The 19,608-nt window shown below is 36.4% G+C and overlaps 4 protein-coding genes across 4 annotated transcripts; all 4 read right to left on the bottom strand.

Annotated features, from left to right (window-relative positions):
• Window positions 1–42: 42 nt before the first annotated feature.
• Window positions 43–4,796, bottom strand: LOC111788010 (signal recognition particle subunit SRP54 2). Its single transcript, XM_087121775.1, has 9 exons — window positions 4,418–4,796; window positions 3,560–3,659; window positions 3,055–3,208; window positions 2,421–2,571; window positions 2,194–2,342; window positions 1,736–1,836; window positions 1,495–1,652; window positions 841–955; window positions 43–734 (listed from the first exon to the last, which is right to left on the bottom strand). Exons 1-9 carry the CDS (start codon window positions 4,646–4,648, stop codon window positions 406–408), a joined length of 1,488 nt encoding a protein of 495 aa, XP_086977901.1. The 5' UTR covers window positions 4,649–4,796; the 3' UTR covers window positions 43–405.
• A 552-nt stretch (window positions 4,797–5,348) lies between these two features.
• On the bottom strand, window positions 5,349–10,939 carry LOC111788009 (Molecular chaperone Hsp40/DnaJ family protein). Its single transcript, XM_023668140.2, has 11 exons — window positions 10,432–10,939; window positions 9,994–10,062; window positions 9,455–9,544; window positions 9,218–9,339; window positions 7,681–7,876; window positions 7,264–7,439; window positions 6,927–7,056; window positions 6,663–6,823; window positions 6,469–6,584; window positions 6,257–6,350; window positions 5,349–5,722 (listed from the first exon to the last, which is right to left on the bottom strand). Exons 1-11 carry the CDS (start codon window positions 10,759–10,761, stop codon window positions 5,677–5,679), a joined length of 1,530 nt encoding a protein of 509 aa, XP_023523908.2. The 5' UTR covers window positions 10,762–10,939; the 3' UTR covers window positions 5,349–5,676.
• A 550-nt stretch (window positions 10,940–11,489) lies between these two features.
• Window positions 11,490–14,284, bottom strand: LOC111789361 (ubiquitin system component Cue). Its single transcript, XM_023670112.2, has 5 exons — window positions 13,889–14,284; window positions 13,322–13,454; window positions 12,408–12,628; window positions 12,062–12,235; window positions 11,490–11,916 (listed from the first exon to the last, which is right to left on the bottom strand). The coding sequence occupies exons 1-5, from the start codon at window positions 14,054–14,056 to the stop codon at window positions 11,830–11,832; spliced, it is 783 nt and encodes a 260-aa protein (XP_023525880.2). The 5' UTR covers window positions 14,057–14,284; the 3' UTR covers window positions 11,490–11,829.
• A 1,242-nt stretch (window positions 14,285–15,526) lies between these two features.
• On the bottom strand, window positions 15,527–18,067 carry LOC111789062 (Ubiquitin-like superfamily protein). The gene is made up of 5 exons (XM_023669701.2): window positions 17,715–18,067; window positions 17,121–17,220; window positions 16,904–17,003; window positions 16,721–16,809; window positions 15,527–16,043 (listed from the first exon to the last, which is right to left on the bottom strand). The coding sequence occupies exons 1-5, from the start codon at window positions 17,917–17,919 to the stop codon at window positions 15,815–15,817; spliced, it is 723 nt and encodes a 240-aa protein (XP_023525469.2). The 5' UTR covers window positions 17,920–18,067; the 3' UTR covers window positions 15,527–15,814.
• Between the last annotated feature and the right edge of the window lie 1,541 nt (window positions 18,068–19,608).

Genomic DNA, 19,608 nt, shown 5'->3' on the forward strand with positions numbered 1-19,608 from the left:
TCAGTAAAATTTGAAGTTTGACAAATACACTACAAAATGTTAAAAACTCTATATTTATTAGTTGACATAGAAGCATAAAACATCCTTATTCCATTCTAAACATTTTAAACATCTTCAACAAAGTACAAGTGGGTGATGATTAAGGGGAAGGTGAAATTCCCGAGTCGAAAAAAGGGTAAAAATAATTAGCTCGAACCGTCGCAAGTGAAACCATGCTAGAGAATAAGTGTATACATATTTGTCCAATGGCTTAATCAATCCAGAGAAAGGGTTGTCGTCGTCGTTGTCGTCTTCTTCCTCTTCCACGTAGAACATCAGTCAGTATTTTCACACGATGCTGCAACACAAGACCGACCCAATTGCTGGAGTAATAGATAGAACTCGAACCAACTTCGAAACAAAGCTCTACTTGTCTCCACCTCCAAACATCCCCATCATATCTTTATTGGAACCCATTTGCTTCATCAAGCTCTGTAAGCCACCCATCCCGCCAATTTGCTTCAAAATCTGGGGAGGAAGGACCTTACTCATGTGCTGTGCATTCATGTTTCGAGATAGAGCGCTCATTTCGCCCTTCTTTGGGATCTTCAGCCCTTTCATCTTGCTCCATACCTTGGCGAGGCGTTTGTACTCTTCCATCATTTCCATTACTTCCTGAATGCGGCGACCTGAACCTCGTGCTACTCGCATCATTCTTGACTCGTTCATGAGCTTCGGGTTTGAGCTATCCAATTCTGTTAAAATAATAAATCCATGTATCAGTCTCGCAATCATCAAATTCAATAGACACCGAGGTAGCAAGAAAAAGATAGGCAGAGCATATGGATAGTTTTTGCTTTCCTTCATCAGTCATCGAGTCCATCATAGTCATGTAGCGTTTTAGTTTCGCTTGGCTTTCCTTTTCACGCCCTTTTGGCATCAATTCAGCACTAAATCCAGGAAGCATTGAAAATACCTAAACAGACCATTTCTTAGAACAATGCTTATGTCTGTTTCAAGAAGTCATTGATGTAAAGAAAGACTGCAATCAGAGAATTAAAAACTTGACCACCCGATCAGCGTATAGCAAGTACTTAGAGCAGAGGTTCAAATTCCATGTAAACACACATTATCTCAATTATTTATAACACGAAATTGGCTAGAAAGAACTTGTATTTGCTAGGAAGAGTTGCAGATCTGTGAATAAAAATGTGAAGCAAAACATATTCTAAACTTGCTTAAGCGATGTTACGATGCAACTCTGCGTTCCTCTATAAAGTATCTATTGCAAGAAACAGGCCTTATTTCCAAGATTTATGTCGATATCATTAACCTTAGTAGTGCAAAGTTTAGAACCTGAGGAACAGTTTTTACTATGATGAACCACTAAGTGACACTACTACTCACAAATCTCCCTCAGAACTTCAAAAGGTTAACCTACTTTTTTTTTTTCCAAATGTATGGGAGAAGCAAATCATAAGATTAATGGTATATTATATCATGTCAGAATAATACCTGGCTAATTGGACCCATCTTAAGCAAGTTCTGAAACTGTTCGTACATAATTCTCAAAGTAAAATTTCCTTCTGAAAGCTTTTGCAAAAGCTCTGGTTGCTGATCCATTGGCACGACTTCATGAATTTTATCCATGAATCCAGACCAGTCTCCCATGCCTAAAGAAATAAAACAATCAGGTAATGAACAGAAAACATGCAATAACTGAAGCCAACAAGTTCAGATTCAATAGACAAAGCACCTAGGAGACGGCTGACAAATGGTTTAACATCAAAAACTTCAAACTCGTCCATGTGTTCTCCAGTTCCAATGAAAATGACTGGACTCTTTGTTGCTGCAACACTGCAACCATACGTAGAAAACAAAGAGATTTAGCTCAATGATTCACCATTCATCTATACATCTTTCATATGTAGAAACATTAAAATAGGATGCAATGAACCCAGAAAAAAGAGAGCTGCAAGTGTGTAACAGATTTTGACACAATATCCTCCTAGCGTCAATTGGACTAAGCTATTTAACGTGACCAAGCACTTGATCAAACAATAAATCCAATGAATATCTACAGATATGTTCCACAAGGCTCAAAAACTACCAAGATAAATAAAGCTTTCGCAAAACAATCGGCATGGAGTTTCCAACTTTCATTATGGTTTTTCATCCCAAAAAAAGCAGAAATAAACAGCCTTGAAAACTTACGCACTAAGAGCACCACCTCCCTTTGCGTGACCATCCATTTTAGTCACAATCACAGCACCAACTGCAACACTTTGTTTGAATGCTTGAGCTTGGTCAAATGCTGCCTGACCAATACTGCTATCCATAACAAATATAACAAGATCTGGTTTCTGGACAAGGCAAAGAACAGTCAGGAATTTTAACAAGATAATCAAATGGCCATAAAAAAATAAGTACAAGAAAATTACCGTTGCTTCAGAAACTTGCCGCATTTCTTCAAAAAGAGCAGCTTCTTGTTTGTGACGCCCACTGGTATCAACAATTATGAGATCACAATTTTCTTTCTTGAATCTCTCCACACCTTCCTCCGCAATTTTTACAGGATCTGATTCCATGTAACTACAAAATGGGGAAACAAAGAATAATGGATATACTGAATGACACCTTGATGAATAAATCAAGCACACTTCCGAAACAAAGAAAACTTAAGAGTATAAAAATAAAAACTAAAAGGAAAAAAAATAAAAAAAAGAAGGAACACACACACATGTATATACGTATTTCTGTTCCAGGATATACCTGGAACCATAAACTCTAAACATATCTCCTTCTATACCTCACTCGCCACCAATACCAACCAAATTACAAACACGCTAGAAGAAAGAAAGCTAAGAAGTCCAATACTATCAAACACAAGAATCAATACATGCAAGGAAGTAGTTTGCTCTTAGAAAGAAAAGTTCTAAAGAGGACAACACACTAAATTATTAATTTGGTAAAACTACCCCCTCACATATAGTTACTATTCTTTCAATAGAACCATGTTTCCATGATCATAGAAATGCACAGTCGAGTCAACTCAATAATATATAGGTACACTACCTTCCATAAAAGGGAATCTTTGCTTTGGTTGCATTCTGCTTCAATTGATCAAATGCACCAGCTCTGAATGTATCTGCACACACCAAGGCAGGCTTCCAGCCTTTCTTCTGATGATAATATGCATACTTCGTACATGTTGTGGTCTTCCCAGACCCTGTATTTTAGAAAATTTAAAAAGTATAGAGTAACCAATTACATGTAGAAAAAGGTGAAAAATGGTAAAAAGAAAAATATGGATTTCACGAATCAAACAAATATAGTTCAACGAGAATGAATTATAAGAGAAATCCTTTTTCTAAACAAACATATAACTAAAAGTCTTTCAGATGCTCCATCGTGAATAGAACAGCTCCCAGATGGTAGCTTTAGACTTCATCTCGTCAAACTCAAGTAGTGACGAATGATGATAACAGCAACTAACCCTCATAACTCTGAATGTCCAAACGCCACATTTAAGTGGATCAATAAATGAGTACTGAAGAAAACAATCTTACAGCTGACATACCTTGCAAACCAACAAACATGATAACACTAGTTTTTCCTTTCTTTGGCGTAAAAGAAGGCTTCCCAGGATCAAGCATTTTGCACAATTCATTAAATACAGCCTACACAGGGAGAAAAGGAAACCTCTTAAAACGCAGCTTACCAATGAATAGTATACAATAGGTAATTTTTAAAATAGGTGAGTGAAGAGACCAACAAAACGAGTAAAGTTGTTCAGCATGGTTTTATTATCAAAAGTAGTAAAAATGATGAGGGATATATCATCTTCAAATGCTGATCATTGGGAATTAGCCTTGGTTAGCTGTAAACATCAGTTACTCTGTAAAAAAAAGGGTTTGGGAGTGTTGCAATCACCTTCTTTGTCCATTTCAGTTTTTCTTTTACTACCTCCAACTAGTTTCCTCTTTAATCAAAAAGTCACACTCTTGAGGTTAACCCTCTCTTTCAAAACAAGAATCCCGCAGAACAATGATGCCCACGGAAGTACTAACCCACCCGGTTATCTCTACAACAGAATACTTCGAAAATTTGGAAAGCCGAACAAAAATTGCAATAGCAAACGTTGAAGTACACAAATCCTAAAACATGTCAAAGTTAAAACTAAGTGCACTCTGAAAGATTTTTCGTTTCCCTTAGCTTCTCGTAGTACATAATCAAATATGTGGACAATTTCGAATGTCATTGAGCGCTAAGATACAGCAACAAAAAAATAAAAATAAAAATAAAAATAAAAACTAGTCTTAAATTCAGCTGCAACTCTTGCGATCAACTTTAGTTTCATAAAACACTAAATCATAAAAACAAAACATAAGAATTCATTGGCCATGACGAGAAGATGGAAAATAAAAACGACACATACTTGTTGAATGATCTTGCGCTTATTATGACCGGCGGCGAGGTCATCCAGATTGACAATTTTCTTGATATTGGTCTGCATGTCACGGACAAGCTTGAATTGGACATCGGATTGAAGAAGAGCGCGGGTGATCTCGTTGAGACATTCGTTCAAAACCTTCTCGTCGATGACCGTCGCATTGCTCATCTGCTGGAGGGCACGGGAGATGCTCCCTCCAAGCTGTGCTAAAACCATCTTGGCCGATTGTTCGAAATCTGAATTCGAGTTGTTGATTGATTGAGCGAGCTTTTGGAGCAGGGTTCCGATTTGAGGGTTTCAGAGAATTTACGACGTCCTTCTCCGCCTTTCAGAGTCCGATTTGGAGTAGTAAAAATGGAAAGCACGATTGTCGACCAAATGCCTATTATTATATTATGCGCCTGCCCGTAGAGGATCCTCGGTTAATTTACTTGAATTTCAGTTTTGTTTTTCTTTTCTTTTCTTTTCTTTTTCTTTTCTTTTCTTTTTTTGGGGTCTAAATAGTACAGATATTTGTTCTAAAAATAGTATTATATAATTATGTGCTTACGTCATAACCAAAAAGCGAGACCGAGAGGGACAATAGCGAGCGGATGAGGCTGAGGCAAACAACAATCAACTCGAGTCGCGTCAACCCATGCCAAAAATCGTATTAGAACAAGGAGAAAGGTCGTCGTAATACTTTGGGCTTCGAATTTGATATCAATTTGACAAAACGATAATCAAAGATGATACTCCACACAACTTTTAGGAGTACCCACAATTAAAGAATAATCATTTGAAAATTCACGAGTCATCGGTTAAGTATCTAATCTTTTTGGTTTGTGTCGTCTACTTGAACAATGAACTAAAGTTTTTGCGTAGGTTTAAATGAAGACGATGCATAGACGAATCACAATATTTCAACAAAATCCCATTTATGAAGAAGTTAAAATCATTTTTGTTTAATAATACCTTGAAAAGCTACAAATGAATATTGTGTCTGCAAATGTAACTCTAACCATTATCATTATAACAAGTGAGACATACAAAAACTTGGCTTGAAGAAAGTAAGGAAGAACACCCACTCTGAGCACAATGTCACCACTGGAAGATGCCTCAAGAAAACATCTCCAGAAAATGGCCAAATAATGTCTTTGAGCCATTATTGGATAGCAGTAAAATCATCATCTACAGCCGATGAGGTCGAACGAGAACTCGTAAAGATTGTTCGCTTTCAACCGAGCCAAATTTTACATGTGGGGCTAAAAGTTATCTTTCAGCCATTTTAGAGCTCCATTCGCTACAGACCTGCAAGTTCCACATGCTTATAAGTAGAGGCAACAGCAAGCTATCACTTTGACACAAGTCTTTGTAAAACTTAAGTTTATGGTGCATTCAAAATCATTAATCATGAACACATGATTCCAGAATGTTCAATCAATTCAGACCTTCAAAGTAAACAAGAAAAGAAACAATTTTGAAAACTCATAATCCAAACATAACTTCAAACTCTATACCGCGAGGTTTTAATCCTTCCACCCTACGTGTTGTTAATCCCCAGAATATGATAGTTTAAAGAGACGAGACCAGTAATTAGCGATATATATGCAAAAACGATGGAAAAAGTAGGCGAGGCGAGGCGAGGCGAGCAGTTAATCTTCACACCATGCAGTAGGAACACGTCATTTTGGATCTTCTGTTAAGACTCGAACATCCGAAATGACTACAAATAATCTAATTGGAATGGAATGAATTCATAATTTACTTTCCTAGGTCCATTCCCACCAAACAAACCCGAAAACGAAATGGGGCAATTGAAAGCACGTAAAAGAGAGAGAGTACCCGGCAAAATCTTGTACTTTCTTCCATAGATCGTTCGAGTCCCCATCATCAGTACTATTGGCAACTGTTTTGACCTCATCTTCTGTACTTATACCTGTAAATGCAATCACTTCTAAGAATTCCACTATTGAAAAGTGTGGATGAAAATGTTATAAGTAGTTCTATTAGGAGATTAGGAAAACTTGCAGGAAAGATCTGTCAATATAGCTTACTAGTTGGTTGTGGTTGCGGTTGTGGTTGGGGTTTTGGGCGAGTTCTGAAACGGCTCCCGGTCCCAGAAGCGTTGTTCAATGAAGCTAACTCTTCAAGCAATTCTCGCTCTTTTTCACTGTAAACAAAAATAGACATTGTTAATACTTACCAAAAGATGAAGAAAAAGGCGAATCTAGAATGAATACACTTTAACCTGATACGATTTGGTATGGTTACTTTGATTGTGAATAAGTGATCGCCTCGAATCGATGGCTTATTCAGTTTTGGAACACCTTTCTTTGCAAGAACAAGAACATCACCAGGCTGAGTACCAGGTGGAATTTGTAGATCAGCCATTCCTTCAACAGTCTTTACCTGTATATCTCATATAAAAAGATTAAACCATATAGCAAAGCAAATTCAACAAAATGCATACATCATTTGTTAATGAAGAATAAAGAGATGAGTAAAAGTCCACCTTGACAACAGATCCCATAATGGCATCCAAATAACTGATAGCAACTGTTGAGTAAAGATTGATGCCGTCTCTTTGAATTCCAGGTATTTCTTCTACATCAAGATACACAAATAAATCTCCTGGAGGTCCCCTGGCAAACAAAAAAGCTACCTGGCTTACTTGTTTGAAATACTTACGAGAACTTAAGAATCAAACCTGGAAAGAAAGCTGGGCCATTTTCATTCACAAAATAAAGGAATCTCAAAGCCAATATAACATTTCAAGGACACGTGTTCGACAGATTCGTGCCTCGCACCCTAAAATATTCTAATCAAAAGTAAAAAACTTGAGCTCATACCCTTTGGGTCCAGCATCACCTTCTCCTGCAACTCTTAGGATACTGCCTGCACTAACTCCAGGAGGAATTTTAACCTTGATGACTTTCTTAACGCGGATGCGTCCTTCACCAGAACACTTCCGACAGAACTCAGATATGACCTCACCATTGCCACCACAATTTGGACATACAGAAACCTGACCATAAGTATTGGACCAAACCGATCAGCTTTAAAGAAATACAAAACTATCTCTGATGGCAAACAGTAGATAAGCATTCCAATCAAATCGAACAAAACAAAACCCTCTCATCTCAAAATAGAGTCGATGTAATATGAACAATAATGTAGCAAATACAAATTAAATGAATTTTCAAACTTTGTCAGCTAGAAAGTTAGGGAGGAAAAGTCAAGTTTGAAAGCAACAGTGATGCCAATACCTGAGAAAACAAGCCGAAAGGTGTTTGCTCGGTTCTCATAACTTGACCTCTCCCTCCACATGTTGAGCATATCCTCATTTTGGAGCCTACCTTTGAACCAGTACCCAAGCAGACTTCACATGTTTCCAGATGGGACAGATCAAATTCTTTCTCTGATCCAAATATGGCTTCCGAAAATCCTAAATTGATGTCATAACTGGACTTGCAGTCATTTAATGTGAATTTAATGAGTTAAAGTTGAAAAAAGAACTACAAGGAAATAATATTCTACTGATTGAAGACAGCCCGATAAAACACGTAATCGATTGAAGTACTTGTTATTCTAGTCACCTATTTGTTATAATTCTTTATTTTTTTAATATTCGGGAGTGTTTGGACCAGCTTGCGCACGCTTCGATGATTCTCCCAAGACAACTATATAACCCTACCATGACTTGAACTCATTCTCTCTAAGTCATTTATTATTGACATGGCTCTTATTGACCTCTATGCCAACCCATTGTGCTCGAATTTTTTAGTTGAAAATAGAGAAATTACGATATACAAAAATCAATGCCTGATGCTCTCAAAGTAGAAAAAGCCTAATCAAAGGCATTTGTAATGACAAGTGCACAGGTCAGAGTGGCTTGCAATGCCTCACCTATTGCCACTGGCAAACCTAACTGCGTCTCTATAAACCTATGTCCACTTAGTACCAATATCATTTAATTAACTACATAACTTTAAGCAAGAGGAAGATCAAGTGACAATGCACACCAACAAGTACAGAAGAAAAATGATGATTTCCTGAAAATTTTATAAAATTAACAGGTCGCCTTCTAGATCTTATGGAGGTAGGAAATGTGTGGGGGAGAGAGGAAAATCAGGTTATAGCATGCCTTGTAAACTTTTCTCAAATCAACAAAATAAATAAAGGTTTTCCCCAGAATGACGAATCGTAATGGCATAAACATAGGCACATTGTAATAGCCCAAGCCCACCGCTAGCAGATATTGTCTTCTTTGGATTTTCTCTTCCGGGCTTCCCCTCAAAGTTTTAAAACTCGTCTGCTAGAAAGAGGTTTCCACACTCTTATAAGGAATGTTTCGTTCCCATCTCCAACCGATGTGGGATCTCACAATCCACCCCCCTTAGGGGCCCAGCGTCCTCGCTGGCACACTGCTCGGTGTCTGGCTTTGATACCATTTGTAACAGCTCAAGCTCACTGCTAGCAGATATTGTCCTCTTTGGGTCTTCCCTTCCGGGTTTCCCTTTAAGGTTTTAAAACGTGTCTACTAGGGAGAGGTTTCCACACCCTTATAAGAAATGTTTCGTTCCCCTCTCCTGTGGGATCTCACACATATCTACTTAAAATTTGTTAACAAATACTCCAATAGAAAATTTGTAACACAAAACAAACATGGAAATCAGCGAAGGTACAAGTAAGATTCCCTTGATTGAATCTAACTAACACAAGCATTGAAGGAAATATCACCCTGCCCCAAAAATAGTAGCAAAAAAATTGTACTTTTCAAGCACTTGTCATACTGTGACGCACCGTATGTCTTCACCCTTCGTAACAGTACTGCTACGGCGTGTGCGGAACCCAGTTGGATCCATACCGCCAAATCCTCCCATGCTTGGTCCAAAGAATGTCTCAAATAAATCAAAGGGATTAGTCTGCAACAACAATATATTGTATAAGCCCCAATATTTCTTGATGTAAAAATGCATGCATCAAGTAGGAAGCACGATTTCTCTAGCAAATTAGAGACGATATCAAATGTCAACAAACCGTATAAGCACTAGATCCCCCTACTGTACTCTTCACTCCAGCTTCACCATATTGATCATACAAAGCCCGCTTCTTATCATCTGAAAGAACCTGACAGCATTGTACTTGAGATTCAAAGGACAATATTATAAGTGCGAAAATCAAAAGGGTAAAGTGCTTCATCAGCAATCAACAATGTCATAAAGTGAAGAAAACAACTTTTGAAATGATAAATTTGGAATAGATTGCAAATATAGATAGTGTTGAGGATTGTTGGGAGTGAGTTCCACATTGGCTAATTTAGGGAATGATCGTGGGTTTATAGGTAAGGAATACATCTCTATTGGTATGAGGCATTTTGGGGAAGCTCAAAGTAAAGCCATGAGAACTTATGCTCAAAGTGAACAATATCATACCATTGTGGAGAGTCGTGATTCCTAACAGATAGTTGAATAAGAACGCGCCATAGATTTAAATATTGATATATTTGTAACTTGAAATGGATGCTCTAAGAACATACACCACATGCACTATGATTAAATCTTTTTCTTCAACCATACCTCGTAAGCAGCACTGATCTCTTTGAACTTCTCAGTTGCTCCAGGTTCTTTATTCACATCAGGGTGATACTTGAGAGAAAAGAGAGAGAATATAAGAAGTCATGTTGGCAAGCCGAAGATTTACAAACCAAACCCGTCCACAATGAAGCTTACAAAAACTCAGCTCAATCTGTATATTTCACAGCCCATATTCTAGAGAAACATTTAGAAAAGATGAAGCATTACGATCATCAGCTATAATTAACAGTATTGTAGTAGATTCAAATTATCAGTGATTGGCGATGCTCGAAGAGGTTCAAAGATGACATTGAGAGTTTAAACAAACAGAACCCATTTCCCAGAAATTTATTCCCGTATAGATAAAATTCTCAACAACTAACCTCCAGCTTCATCGCGATTACCAAATTACACCCAAAAAAACTTGAACAAATTTCGTACCTGACGGGCTAATTTTCGATAAGCGGCCTTAATTTCCTTGCTATTAGCAGACTTGGGGATCCCGAGAGTTGCATAATAATCCCCGGAAGCACAAACAACAACTCCCATGCGTCGTCTGGAAGAGGCCCTTTTATTAAATTGGGAATTGGGAGAAGAAGGAGAAGAATTAGACGAATAAAAATGCACATTAAGGAAGTTCCTGTGGAACTTGAGATGGGTTCCGCCATGGAAGAAGGAAGATGATGAAGCGGAAGAAGAAGAAGCAGAGAAACGTTCAGAAGGAGGAAAGGTGAGGGGAGAAGGAAGGAGGGAAAGAGACGAAGCGGCCATTAAAGCCTGTAGATAAGAAATGGGTATGATGGGAGTGTTAAACTGAGGAGATGAATGCGATTGTTCACCGTTTTGGTGGGAAATTTCCGCTCGCTTTGGAGACTGTGGGCGACAAGAAGAAGAAGAAGAAGAGGATCGAAAGATGTGGTGTGATTTTTCTTGTTACACGTAATGCCACTGTTTTAATTGTGTTCATGTTGTTTTTATGAAATTTTAGGTCTTTTTCTTTCTTCCATTTTTTTTAATATATTTCAAACATTTATATATTTTAAGTCATAATTTAACAACTTGACATATATATATATTTATTTTGGATCCATTTAATTATAAAAATATATATATAAATCCCAACCCAAATTTAGACAAGTATTTTACCCCAATTACAAAGTTTTAACCCTTGCACTGAGAAATTTGTGAACAGTAAATAAATAGAAGCAATGTTTGTACTTATTTTCTGAAAAGATAAATTTTTTACTATTAACTTGTTAACAATTTATCCATTTAGGCAACAAATTTTTTACCCCAAACGTTAAGATTCAATCCTTGCTCGAGGAATTCATAAATAGAAGCAATGTCTGTAGTAATAAATAAATAAAGATTCATCCTTCACGAACGAAACCTAACCGTCATCATTCACGAACGAAACCTAACCGTTATTATTCACAGAACGAAACCTAACCATCATTATTCACGAACGAAAACCTGACCGTCATTATTCACTTGCAAACGATCCAAAAGTACAATTACTTCAACTTGTAATTTAAGAGCATAAACTTGACAATAATTTGATCTTCCACCACCAACAATCATCAAATTGAACAAAGGCTTTATTTGAAAAGCATGGGGAAACAATAGAAGTTCCACAACAGAGCTGCGGTGGCAGTCACCATTCCAGGTTGACGATATGATCAAACTCAAATACAGAAACAAACACACACTGTGGTCTGCAATACCTCTATTCATAGGATGCTCCATTCCTCCCTGCTCTCCCCTTCCCTCATCTCTCATTCACGCTCTCTGCTACTACCTTTCTGCAACCAACAATTTTGATCTTTACACTGGTTTTTTCTAGAAGACATCGGGATGGAAGCGTCCGGGAATCGAGCTGCTTTGCTGAGCCTGCTTCAAATGCATTGTCAATGCATAATTGTTTACCTGTAACAACGAAAGCAACATAGTTCGTTTCCAACCGGTTAGAAAAAGTAGCATGAACATGAACATGAACATGTTTAAGAACTTTAAAAAGGTCTGCAAAAATACTAGGGAAGACAATTGAAAAAGTTGTGCAGTTTATTCTGACCTCTAGCGTTCTCAGCTGCTCCTGATATTGAGATACCAACTGTTTAAGGTGCTGCAACTCTAGGTTCTTGTCCTCAAATTCCTTCTGACGTTCATGTTGTATGGCAACTGCTCGCTTAAGAATTGTATTTTCTCGTAGTAGTACTTCAATTTGTTCCTTCAGTTGCATGTTTTCCTGAGTAATAGTGGAAAAACATAAGTTTATAGCAATAGAATGTTTGACAAGTGAATGAGCCTCAACCAAATCTAACTGCTTTCAAATGCTCCAAAAGCCTACCAGTATTCCAAATTTGTTCCCCAAGGATATGGAAAGCTTATTGGAGTTGTGAGGATTACGATTGACGTACCTTGTGGGAATTTTCTGCGGCATCAGCACCAGCACGTGCACTAATCGAGCTCTCTAAAGCCTCTAATGCTCTTGCTGCACGAGTCCTAGCATCATCTACACTAGTAGCACTCATCATTTCCCTTACAAACAAGTCAACCCATTCCCTACCATCAAGAGAAACACTGGTTGGTGCTGACAAATTCTCTGAAGCAGCAGGCTCCCCATTGTCAGCAAATGAACCTACAAATTTTTTAAACATACGTTGAATTATACATCTTTACAAGAAAGAAAAAAAGGGAATGAAAGTTGTCGAACAGTGCCCTTAGTAGAAAAAATGCATGAAGCAAGGTTCAACATTAATATGAAATATTTGTTGAGAACAAATCATGCTGTGAGGCAGAGAAATAAATCATCAGACTAAAAAAAACCTCATTACAAACAAACCAGGGGCAATACAGCATAGAAGATTAGAATTCCTTTCACAAATTTATCTCCAGCAAAACGGAACTAGGGTTATTTTCCTGAGCATGTACCAGCCAATTCTGAAATATATACTTACCAAATCAAACTACAAACAGCAAGGTACATCATACTCCAAATGAGAAAAAAAAAATACATCATACTCTAAGAGAATGGACGTATGGTACTCTACATGAGAAATCTGTTTCTTGTTTCTCAATCAAAACTTAAACCATCTTCCTCTAACCTGGACAAGGAACGGGTATGATTAGTAATCCAAACTAGGGACAATACGCAAGGGGGGCCCATTGGATCTCTTCCATGAAATAAGCATCTAAAAGTTAAACCTTCCTTTCTTTGAACAAGGAATTCAATCATGAATTCATCGTCATAATATAATTAAACTCATGAATAAACAGGAACAAGGAAAATAAACATGAAGCAACTCCTTCATTATTTAGCACCATGTGATACCTTGGTCCAAATTTGTCTCTGCTGCTGTAGTAGCAACAGGATTCTCACCAGTAGATCCCAAACACATGTTACTCAGACTTTTGATGGCAGCATCCAAGTCGTTGCCACATTCTTCAAGGACTCTCACAAGAAGCTGAAAGGAAAAAATTCAACCATGATCAAGAAAACCTTGGGGGAAAAACAAACTAGCAGTATCAAATAAGAAAGCGAAAGAGATGCATCACAAATTAAAACTGAATAGAAGCCCTCCAATTTCATTCTGCAACTTAGCCAATTAAGTTGATAAATTCACAGCCCAAAAACGCAGATAACTTCACTATTATATACAATATGAAGAGAATAACACGATTTCCCTAAGGTTACACCTGTTTTCAGAAAATCCCAAATAAATTCATGTTATAACCCTATCAAGAAATATGATATTACACAGAAGCACCAAAAAAAAAAAAAAAAAAAAAAAAAAAAAAAAAAAAAACAGGAAACCTCAGAAACAAACAGAGAGCGACAGTTTCTCAAATTAAAACGAAATTATATATTTAAAAAAAAGGCATGGAAGAAAGAAGAAACCTGATGGTCCATTTGAGGAAACAAATTCTGTAGCTGATCAATAAGACAGGACGCAGCGAATCTAATCGGAGAAGTAGTAGAGGAGCAGCGGAGGCGCTTGGAAACGGGAGGCGAAGGCGGTAGTTCTTCAAAGAAAGATCTTTTGGTTCCGCACACCACAGCAGACATCGTCTCCCGGTTGTCGCTTGCAGAATCTAATTCCTAAAATTACCGTTCGTCCCCGAAGCAAACACCAATTCGAACACGATTGAAGGAGGAGGCGACGAACAGAAAGGGAAGAAATGTTAGGGCTGAAGAAGGGAGCTTTTGCTTGGGCAGGAGGAAAAAGGAAGAAGAAGAAGAAGAAGAAGAAGAAGAAGAAGGGAACGAAAGATTTTGGTTTCTTTGGGGTTAGGTTTCTTATGGTCTCTTTGGCTTTTAAAAGAAGAGCGTTTATTGGGATTTTAAAGGGGTTTATATAAATGTTAAGTGGGCGTGAATTCAGACAAATAAGGAATTTTTTTTTTTTTTTTTTTTAAGTCCGTTCAACTCATATAATAAAAAATTAAAAATTAAAAAAAGTCGGTTCAACTCAAATAATAAAAAAATACAAAATTTGTCAAATTAATTATATTCGTTTAAAGCATAGATATTCATAAGTGTATCTGTTTATACGATTTTTCATGTTCTATTTAAAAAACGTCCGTTTATACCCACGTTTAAAATTTCATAGAGGAATGAATTTCGATCCATCTTTTAAATATTTGATGATTTTCAAATAGATAGTCTAAATTTTGTAAGAAATTTATTTATGTGTAAAAACTTATGTATGAACTAATTTTAAATTAAGAGATTAACTTGATTAACTTCTTATTACTATTGAGAATCTATTTGATAGAGTTTCTAAGACTTCGAGTAATTATGAGTTTTGTACGTTCTTTTATGCAATTGAAAAGATCTCACGTTTAGTTTTACAAAATTGACATATTCAATTTTAATTTTGATTTTAAATTATTATTTTGTATTACTTTCTCGAGTGGAATTAACCTAACTCAACAAAATGACATGATAGTTAGCTACCCTAATTAATTTTATTGATATAGACATGATAGTTAGTGTACACTAATTAATTTTAGTGGTATGTAAATGTGTGAGTTTTTAAATTTAGAGGTCAATTCAAACCTCAAGTAAATATGTATGTAACAACTGAAGCCGACTGATATTCTATTATTTGGAGTTTCCTCTCGAGCTTCCCCTCAAGATTTTAAAACACATATGATAGAGAACGGATTTTATATCCTTATAAAAAATGTTTTGTTCCTCTCCCCAACTAAGGTAGAATCTCATGTTAATTAGAATACGTTCAAAATTTATCCCCAAATTTATATTTAAATCACTACTCACACGTCCATTAGTTTTAGAAAGAAATAACAACTTCAATGGTTTTTAGAAACTAGTCGTCCTCCATGAAAACAAATCAAATACAAGAACAGGGCTTGAAACAATTTCACTTGAAATTTTGTTCTAAAACCATGAAAATTACTTTGGAAACAAACTCAAAAGTCACGAAGTCCTTAAAAATACTTACTTCCTCTCCACATTAACTTAAGAAAATTGCTTCTAAGTTCAGTGGAACCACAGGAGATTGAAAGAGGAGAGTTGGAAGGGAAGTAAAAGAACTTCATACAGAAACATCCAACAACAAATCCAGTCTGATATATACATGTCAGAGTCAATCTTTTCTCTCTCACTTCTTTATTCTAGAATCTAACTTGTCATGTTCATAAATCAAATGCTAAAGTTTCAATCTCTGCACATCCTAGTTCCGGTGGCCACTTAGTTAATGGCAAACAAAAGACAGAGAATAGCACACAAATTGTTTCATAACTTCAAATGGCTAGGCTAATTTACCTTGCAGCTTGTGTTATTCCATGTCCATTTGCTAAGTCAAGTAATGCAGAAACCGGAAGAAGGCCTATTCCTGCCTTCTGATGCACTTCTAAAAAACCCCCATATCTTGGAATATAATAGCCGTCCTCTAAAGATATTTGCTAGCTGAAATCCAGCCATAGGAATCTCCTCCTGGTTGGAACCGTCCTCGTGAACTTCATAATTCACGGGATCGCCTTGACCAGCTACTTGATTCCCTTCAATAGATTTTGATTCTGCTGGCAGACTTTATGGGAAGTAAAAGTTAAATATCTAGTAGAACAGAGTAAGAAGCAAATATTGAGAAATTCGTCTTCTATTGAACTGAGCAACAGAAATTAAGGATGGTAAGTCCTAGATGATAAAGGCTAGTCTAATGATGAGTATGGATGCTATTTATTTGTAGAAATGAGAAATGCAACAGAGATTACAACTGCATTACTGAAAATGTGAAATAGAAACAATGGAAATTTTATTTTGGAAATGATTCTGAACAAATTGTTGACTCGTGATTTTTTTTTTTTTTTCTTTAAGGCAAAAGATTAGATTACAAACTAAAAGAAAAAAAAAAAAAAAAAAAAAAAAAAAAAAAAAAAGCCTACATCATCAAAGAGTATTCAATAATGCTATATTTGATGAATCAAATATCATGGTCTAATAACGAACCATTCTTCTAATGGTTGAGAATTTTGTGAAAGATTCCTATAAAAGATTTCATTAACTAATCCCTAATTCATGTCAAGTAAATAAACCATCAAATTGAGCAATTGCATTCAGAAACTAGAATGGTATCTGCCCGTGGATTGGCATACTTGTGCATGTGCCATGTGTTAGTGCAGCCACTAAAAAGAACAACACCAAACAACACCGTTTTGTAAGAAACAGACGCATGTGCTACTGTATCCATAAGAAAGAACAACTTACAACAACACTGTTTTGCAAGGAACGGCTTGGTTTTTCCTATCTCTCTTCATTGGTAGACAGTTGATAGACATATGCCTAATAAACTGAAGCTGCATAATATACGAGGGCAAAACATTAAAAGCTACAGAGCAGCAGTATTCAACTCAATAAACAAGCAAGAGACACATCACTACATTGTCACACCTGATCACCATCTTTGATGCCTACAACTCTAATGTATGCCTTGTCATCAATAAGCTTTTCGCCTTCATAACATAAGCAGAAATGTCCCCAGACAAGTGACCTACGAGCACATGCATTCATGCAAAACTCAAATAAAATTACAAACCTCCCAAAAGAAACAAAAACAAAATCAAGGTGGTAAAATTAGTCACAAGTCTCATAAGATGGTCAATACTACCATGTAATCTTGCAGTGATCGCTCGCCCCGGGTGAATCAAAAACTTCCTCTATCGCTTGTTTTAGATCTGCTACTGTACCATTGCGTGCTACACGAACACCTGGATAGCCAAACCATACGAAATCCATGCAAATTATAGTTAATAATACTGTAATTGTAGCAATACAAAGAACGAGTAGCTTCAAATATTTGGTTATTTTCACTGTACACGTTCTCCACAGCTATAAAGCAGGGGGAAAAAGAGGAATAATGTAAAGGAATAACGAGAGTTACTTTTCTTGATATCGCATTTATCTTAGTCATATTCGCCATAAGCCATTACACTTTAATTAGTCACTCTTTTCAAACACTTTCCACTACAGTGTTCTCATAAAAGTAATCGATTCTATTCTCTTAATTCTTAAGAAGGTTATCTTTAAGCACTTTCCGTTTCCATGCCGCTTTCAAGTTTCATCTCGACCACCTAAATAGCAAACGATAGTTCATCTCGAAGAAAAAGCGAAGTTCATACATGATATAGTTCTGATTTCTTGCAAGAAACAGAGTAAAAAAAGAAAGAATGAAAGAAGAGGACAGAAATGGCAAAGGAATCACCAAATACAGAGCCGTCGAGCTTGAGGACAAAGAGATCAATGAGCTCCAGCCGAGGAAGCAACCGATAAGGCCGCCGTCTGAGAGCGTCAACATCACCGTCTCCGTCGAGCGTAAGCGGAGCCAAGCACCGGTTATCAATGAAGCGGTTGAAACGCCATAAGTTACCGATCTTACTCCTCTCTCGGGGACCGCCAATCCTTCGCATCCTAGGGCTCTGAAGCCAGCTAGGGTTCGAGTGAGATCGAGAATTTGAAATCGGAAAAGACGAGGGAAGAAAAATGGAGGGATTTCGGGGAAGTTTGTTTGTTGGTTGGTTCTGAGCTTTCAAATAGAGAGGAGAGGACCGTTACACAATGGAGGAGGTTTTTCCTTTTACATATGGACTCGCGCTAACAATTTTACTTTTAAATCCAGAAATTTCCACGCGCGAGTGCCGGTACTCGCTAAGTCTTATATCCTCCTACTCGCGCCCTTCTCCCGCCATGTGTACAAGGTGGCCCCTCTAATTAGTTACTCTTTTTATTATTATTATTATTATTTTGCTAAATATAATTTTATATCTAATATATTTATATAAAAAGTTTACTCGAAAATTATTATATATCTAATATTCATAGCTTTACCTTTTCTCCTCAAAGTACTTTGGAAAAGAAAAAAAATATATACATATATATCAAAGATGGAATAATGTTTTGTTTCATATGGTGGGGAAATTAATGAAGGTATCTAATTCTCTCTTTATCCATTCCTTTTGAATTTATGGAAGGCTTCATCATATGGAGAGAGGAAAGGTTTGGGCAAAGCAAGAAGACCTACTTACTTTAGATTTTGGTCTAGTACATCGGTGTGAGGAGGCCGAGGAGAAGAGGGAAAAGGTAAACCGTTCATGACCACCATTAATAGATATTGTCAGCTTTAGTCCATTATGTCAACTTCACGCTTTTAAAATACGTTGTTCAAAGATGGGTTTTCATACCCTTAAAAAAAAATATTTTGTTCTCTTTTCCAACTGATGTGAGATCTCTAAATTTACCTCTCTTAAGGGACAGCTTCCCCGTTGATACATAGCTTGGTGTCTGGTTTTGATATGAACTTTGCTTACGTAAAGGCAAGACACCTTTATATGGATGACAGTGATGGCATGTTGAAGACCATGAAAACTTGTGTTATGGTAGATGAATTTCATCTTTTCGTAGCCTTAAGTTAGAATAAGACATTATTTTATTTTATTTATGTCATTTCCCTGTTTATTTTCATTTTAATGTTTTTGTTCAACCATAAAATTGAAAATTCAATGGCTTATTGTACACAAAAGTGAAGTTTAAAGGAATATTTGATACTTTCAAAGTATATAATCGATAGAAATATAAAAGTTTAAAGACCTTTAAACGACTCAAGTTAACCTCCACAATTTTACCCGACTCATTTTCTGAGTGAAAAATGTAAAATTTATATTATTCTAGCCAATTAGAAAAATAATATTGGTAAAGTTTTTATTTACCTTTGTTCACACTTTTGTAAATAGTTCATGAAAAATAATCAAATATTTATTCGATAAAATAATTACGAGAAAGAAAAAAAAAATGTAGCTTACCTTAAAAAAAATATTTATTTTATAAAATAGATTCGATTATAACAATCAAACAATTCAACTCGACCTTTTCTTTTTCAAAGTTTAATCGTAACAATTTCGAAATATTGGACGAGTGATTAATTAAATTAAAAGTAGACAACAAACTCCAAAAGCTCGAGGTGACTTTTACGACTGACTTGGAATGCTTCTACTCCTTTGGTTCTATGAAATCGACAGATCTGTTTAATCTAATACTTTTAATACAAGTCTGTGAAACGAATCTTCTCCTTCCTAAAACAACAAAACAAACAAACAAAATGA

Source organism: Cucurbita pepo, chromosome 2, assembly GCF_057944985.1.
Source record: "Cucurbita pepo subsp. pepo isolate OVF chromosome 2, ASM5794498v1, whole genome shotgun sequence".
Classification (NCBI taxonomy): domain Eukaryota; kingdom Viridiplantae; phylum Streptophyta; class Magnoliopsida; order Cucurbitales; family Cucurbitaceae; genus Cucurbita; species Cucurbita pepo.

Excerpts from the sequence above, each read along its gene's own strand:
- LOC111788009 (XM_023668140.2), bottom strand. The coding sequence starts at position 10,761 with ATGGCCGCTTCGTCTCTTTCCCTCCTTCCTTCTCCCCTCACCTTTCCT. Across the intron at positions 6,351-6,468 it reads ACCGCAACCACAACCAACTA|GTATAAGTACAGAAGATGAG; the intron begins GTAAGCTATATT and ends TTGCATTTACAG. Across the intron at positions 5,723-6,256 it reads AAAGTACAAGATTTTGCCGG|GTCTGTAGCGAATGGAGCTC; the intron begins GTACTCTCTCTC and ends TGGAACTTGCAG.
- LOC111788010 (XM_087121775.1), bottom strand. The coding sequence starts at position 4,648 with ATGGTTTTAGCACAGCTTGGAGGGAGCATCTCCCGTGCCCTCCAGCAG. Across the intron at positions 1,837-2,193 it reads GGAGGTGGTGCTCTTAGTGC|TGTTGCAGCAACAAAGAGTC; the intron begins GTAAGTTTTCAA and ends GTATGGTTGCAG. Across the intron at positions 735-840 it reads GGACTCGATGACTGATGAAG|AATTGGATAGCTCAAACCCG; the intron begins GAAAGCAAAAAC and ends TTATTTTAACAG.
- LOC111789062 (XM_023669701.2), bottom strand. The coding sequence starts at position 17,919 with ATGCGAAGGATTGGCGGTCCCCGAGAGAGGAGTAAGATCGGTAACTTA. Across the intron at positions 17,004-17,120 it reads GATCACTGCAAGATTACATG|GTCACTTGTCTGGGGACATT; the intron begins GTAGTATTGACC and ends ATGTGCTCGTAG. Across the intron at positions 16,810-16,903 it reads GCATCAAAGATGGTGATCAG|CTTCAGTTTATTAGGCATAT; the intron begins GTGTGACAATGT and ends TATATTATGCAG.
- LOC111789361 (XM_023670112.2), bottom strand. The coding sequence starts at position 14,056 with ATGTCTGCTGTGGTGTGCGGAACCAAAAGATCTTTCTTTGAAGAACTA. Across the intron at positions 12,629-13,321 it reads AGAGACAAATTTGGACCAAG|GTTCATTTGCTGACAATGGG; the intron begins GTATCACATGGT and ends AAAAATTTGTAG. Across the intron at positions 12,236-12,407 it reads CCGCAGAAAATTCCCACAAG|GAAAACATGCAACTGAAGGA; the intron begins GTACGTCAATCG and ends ACTATTACTCAG.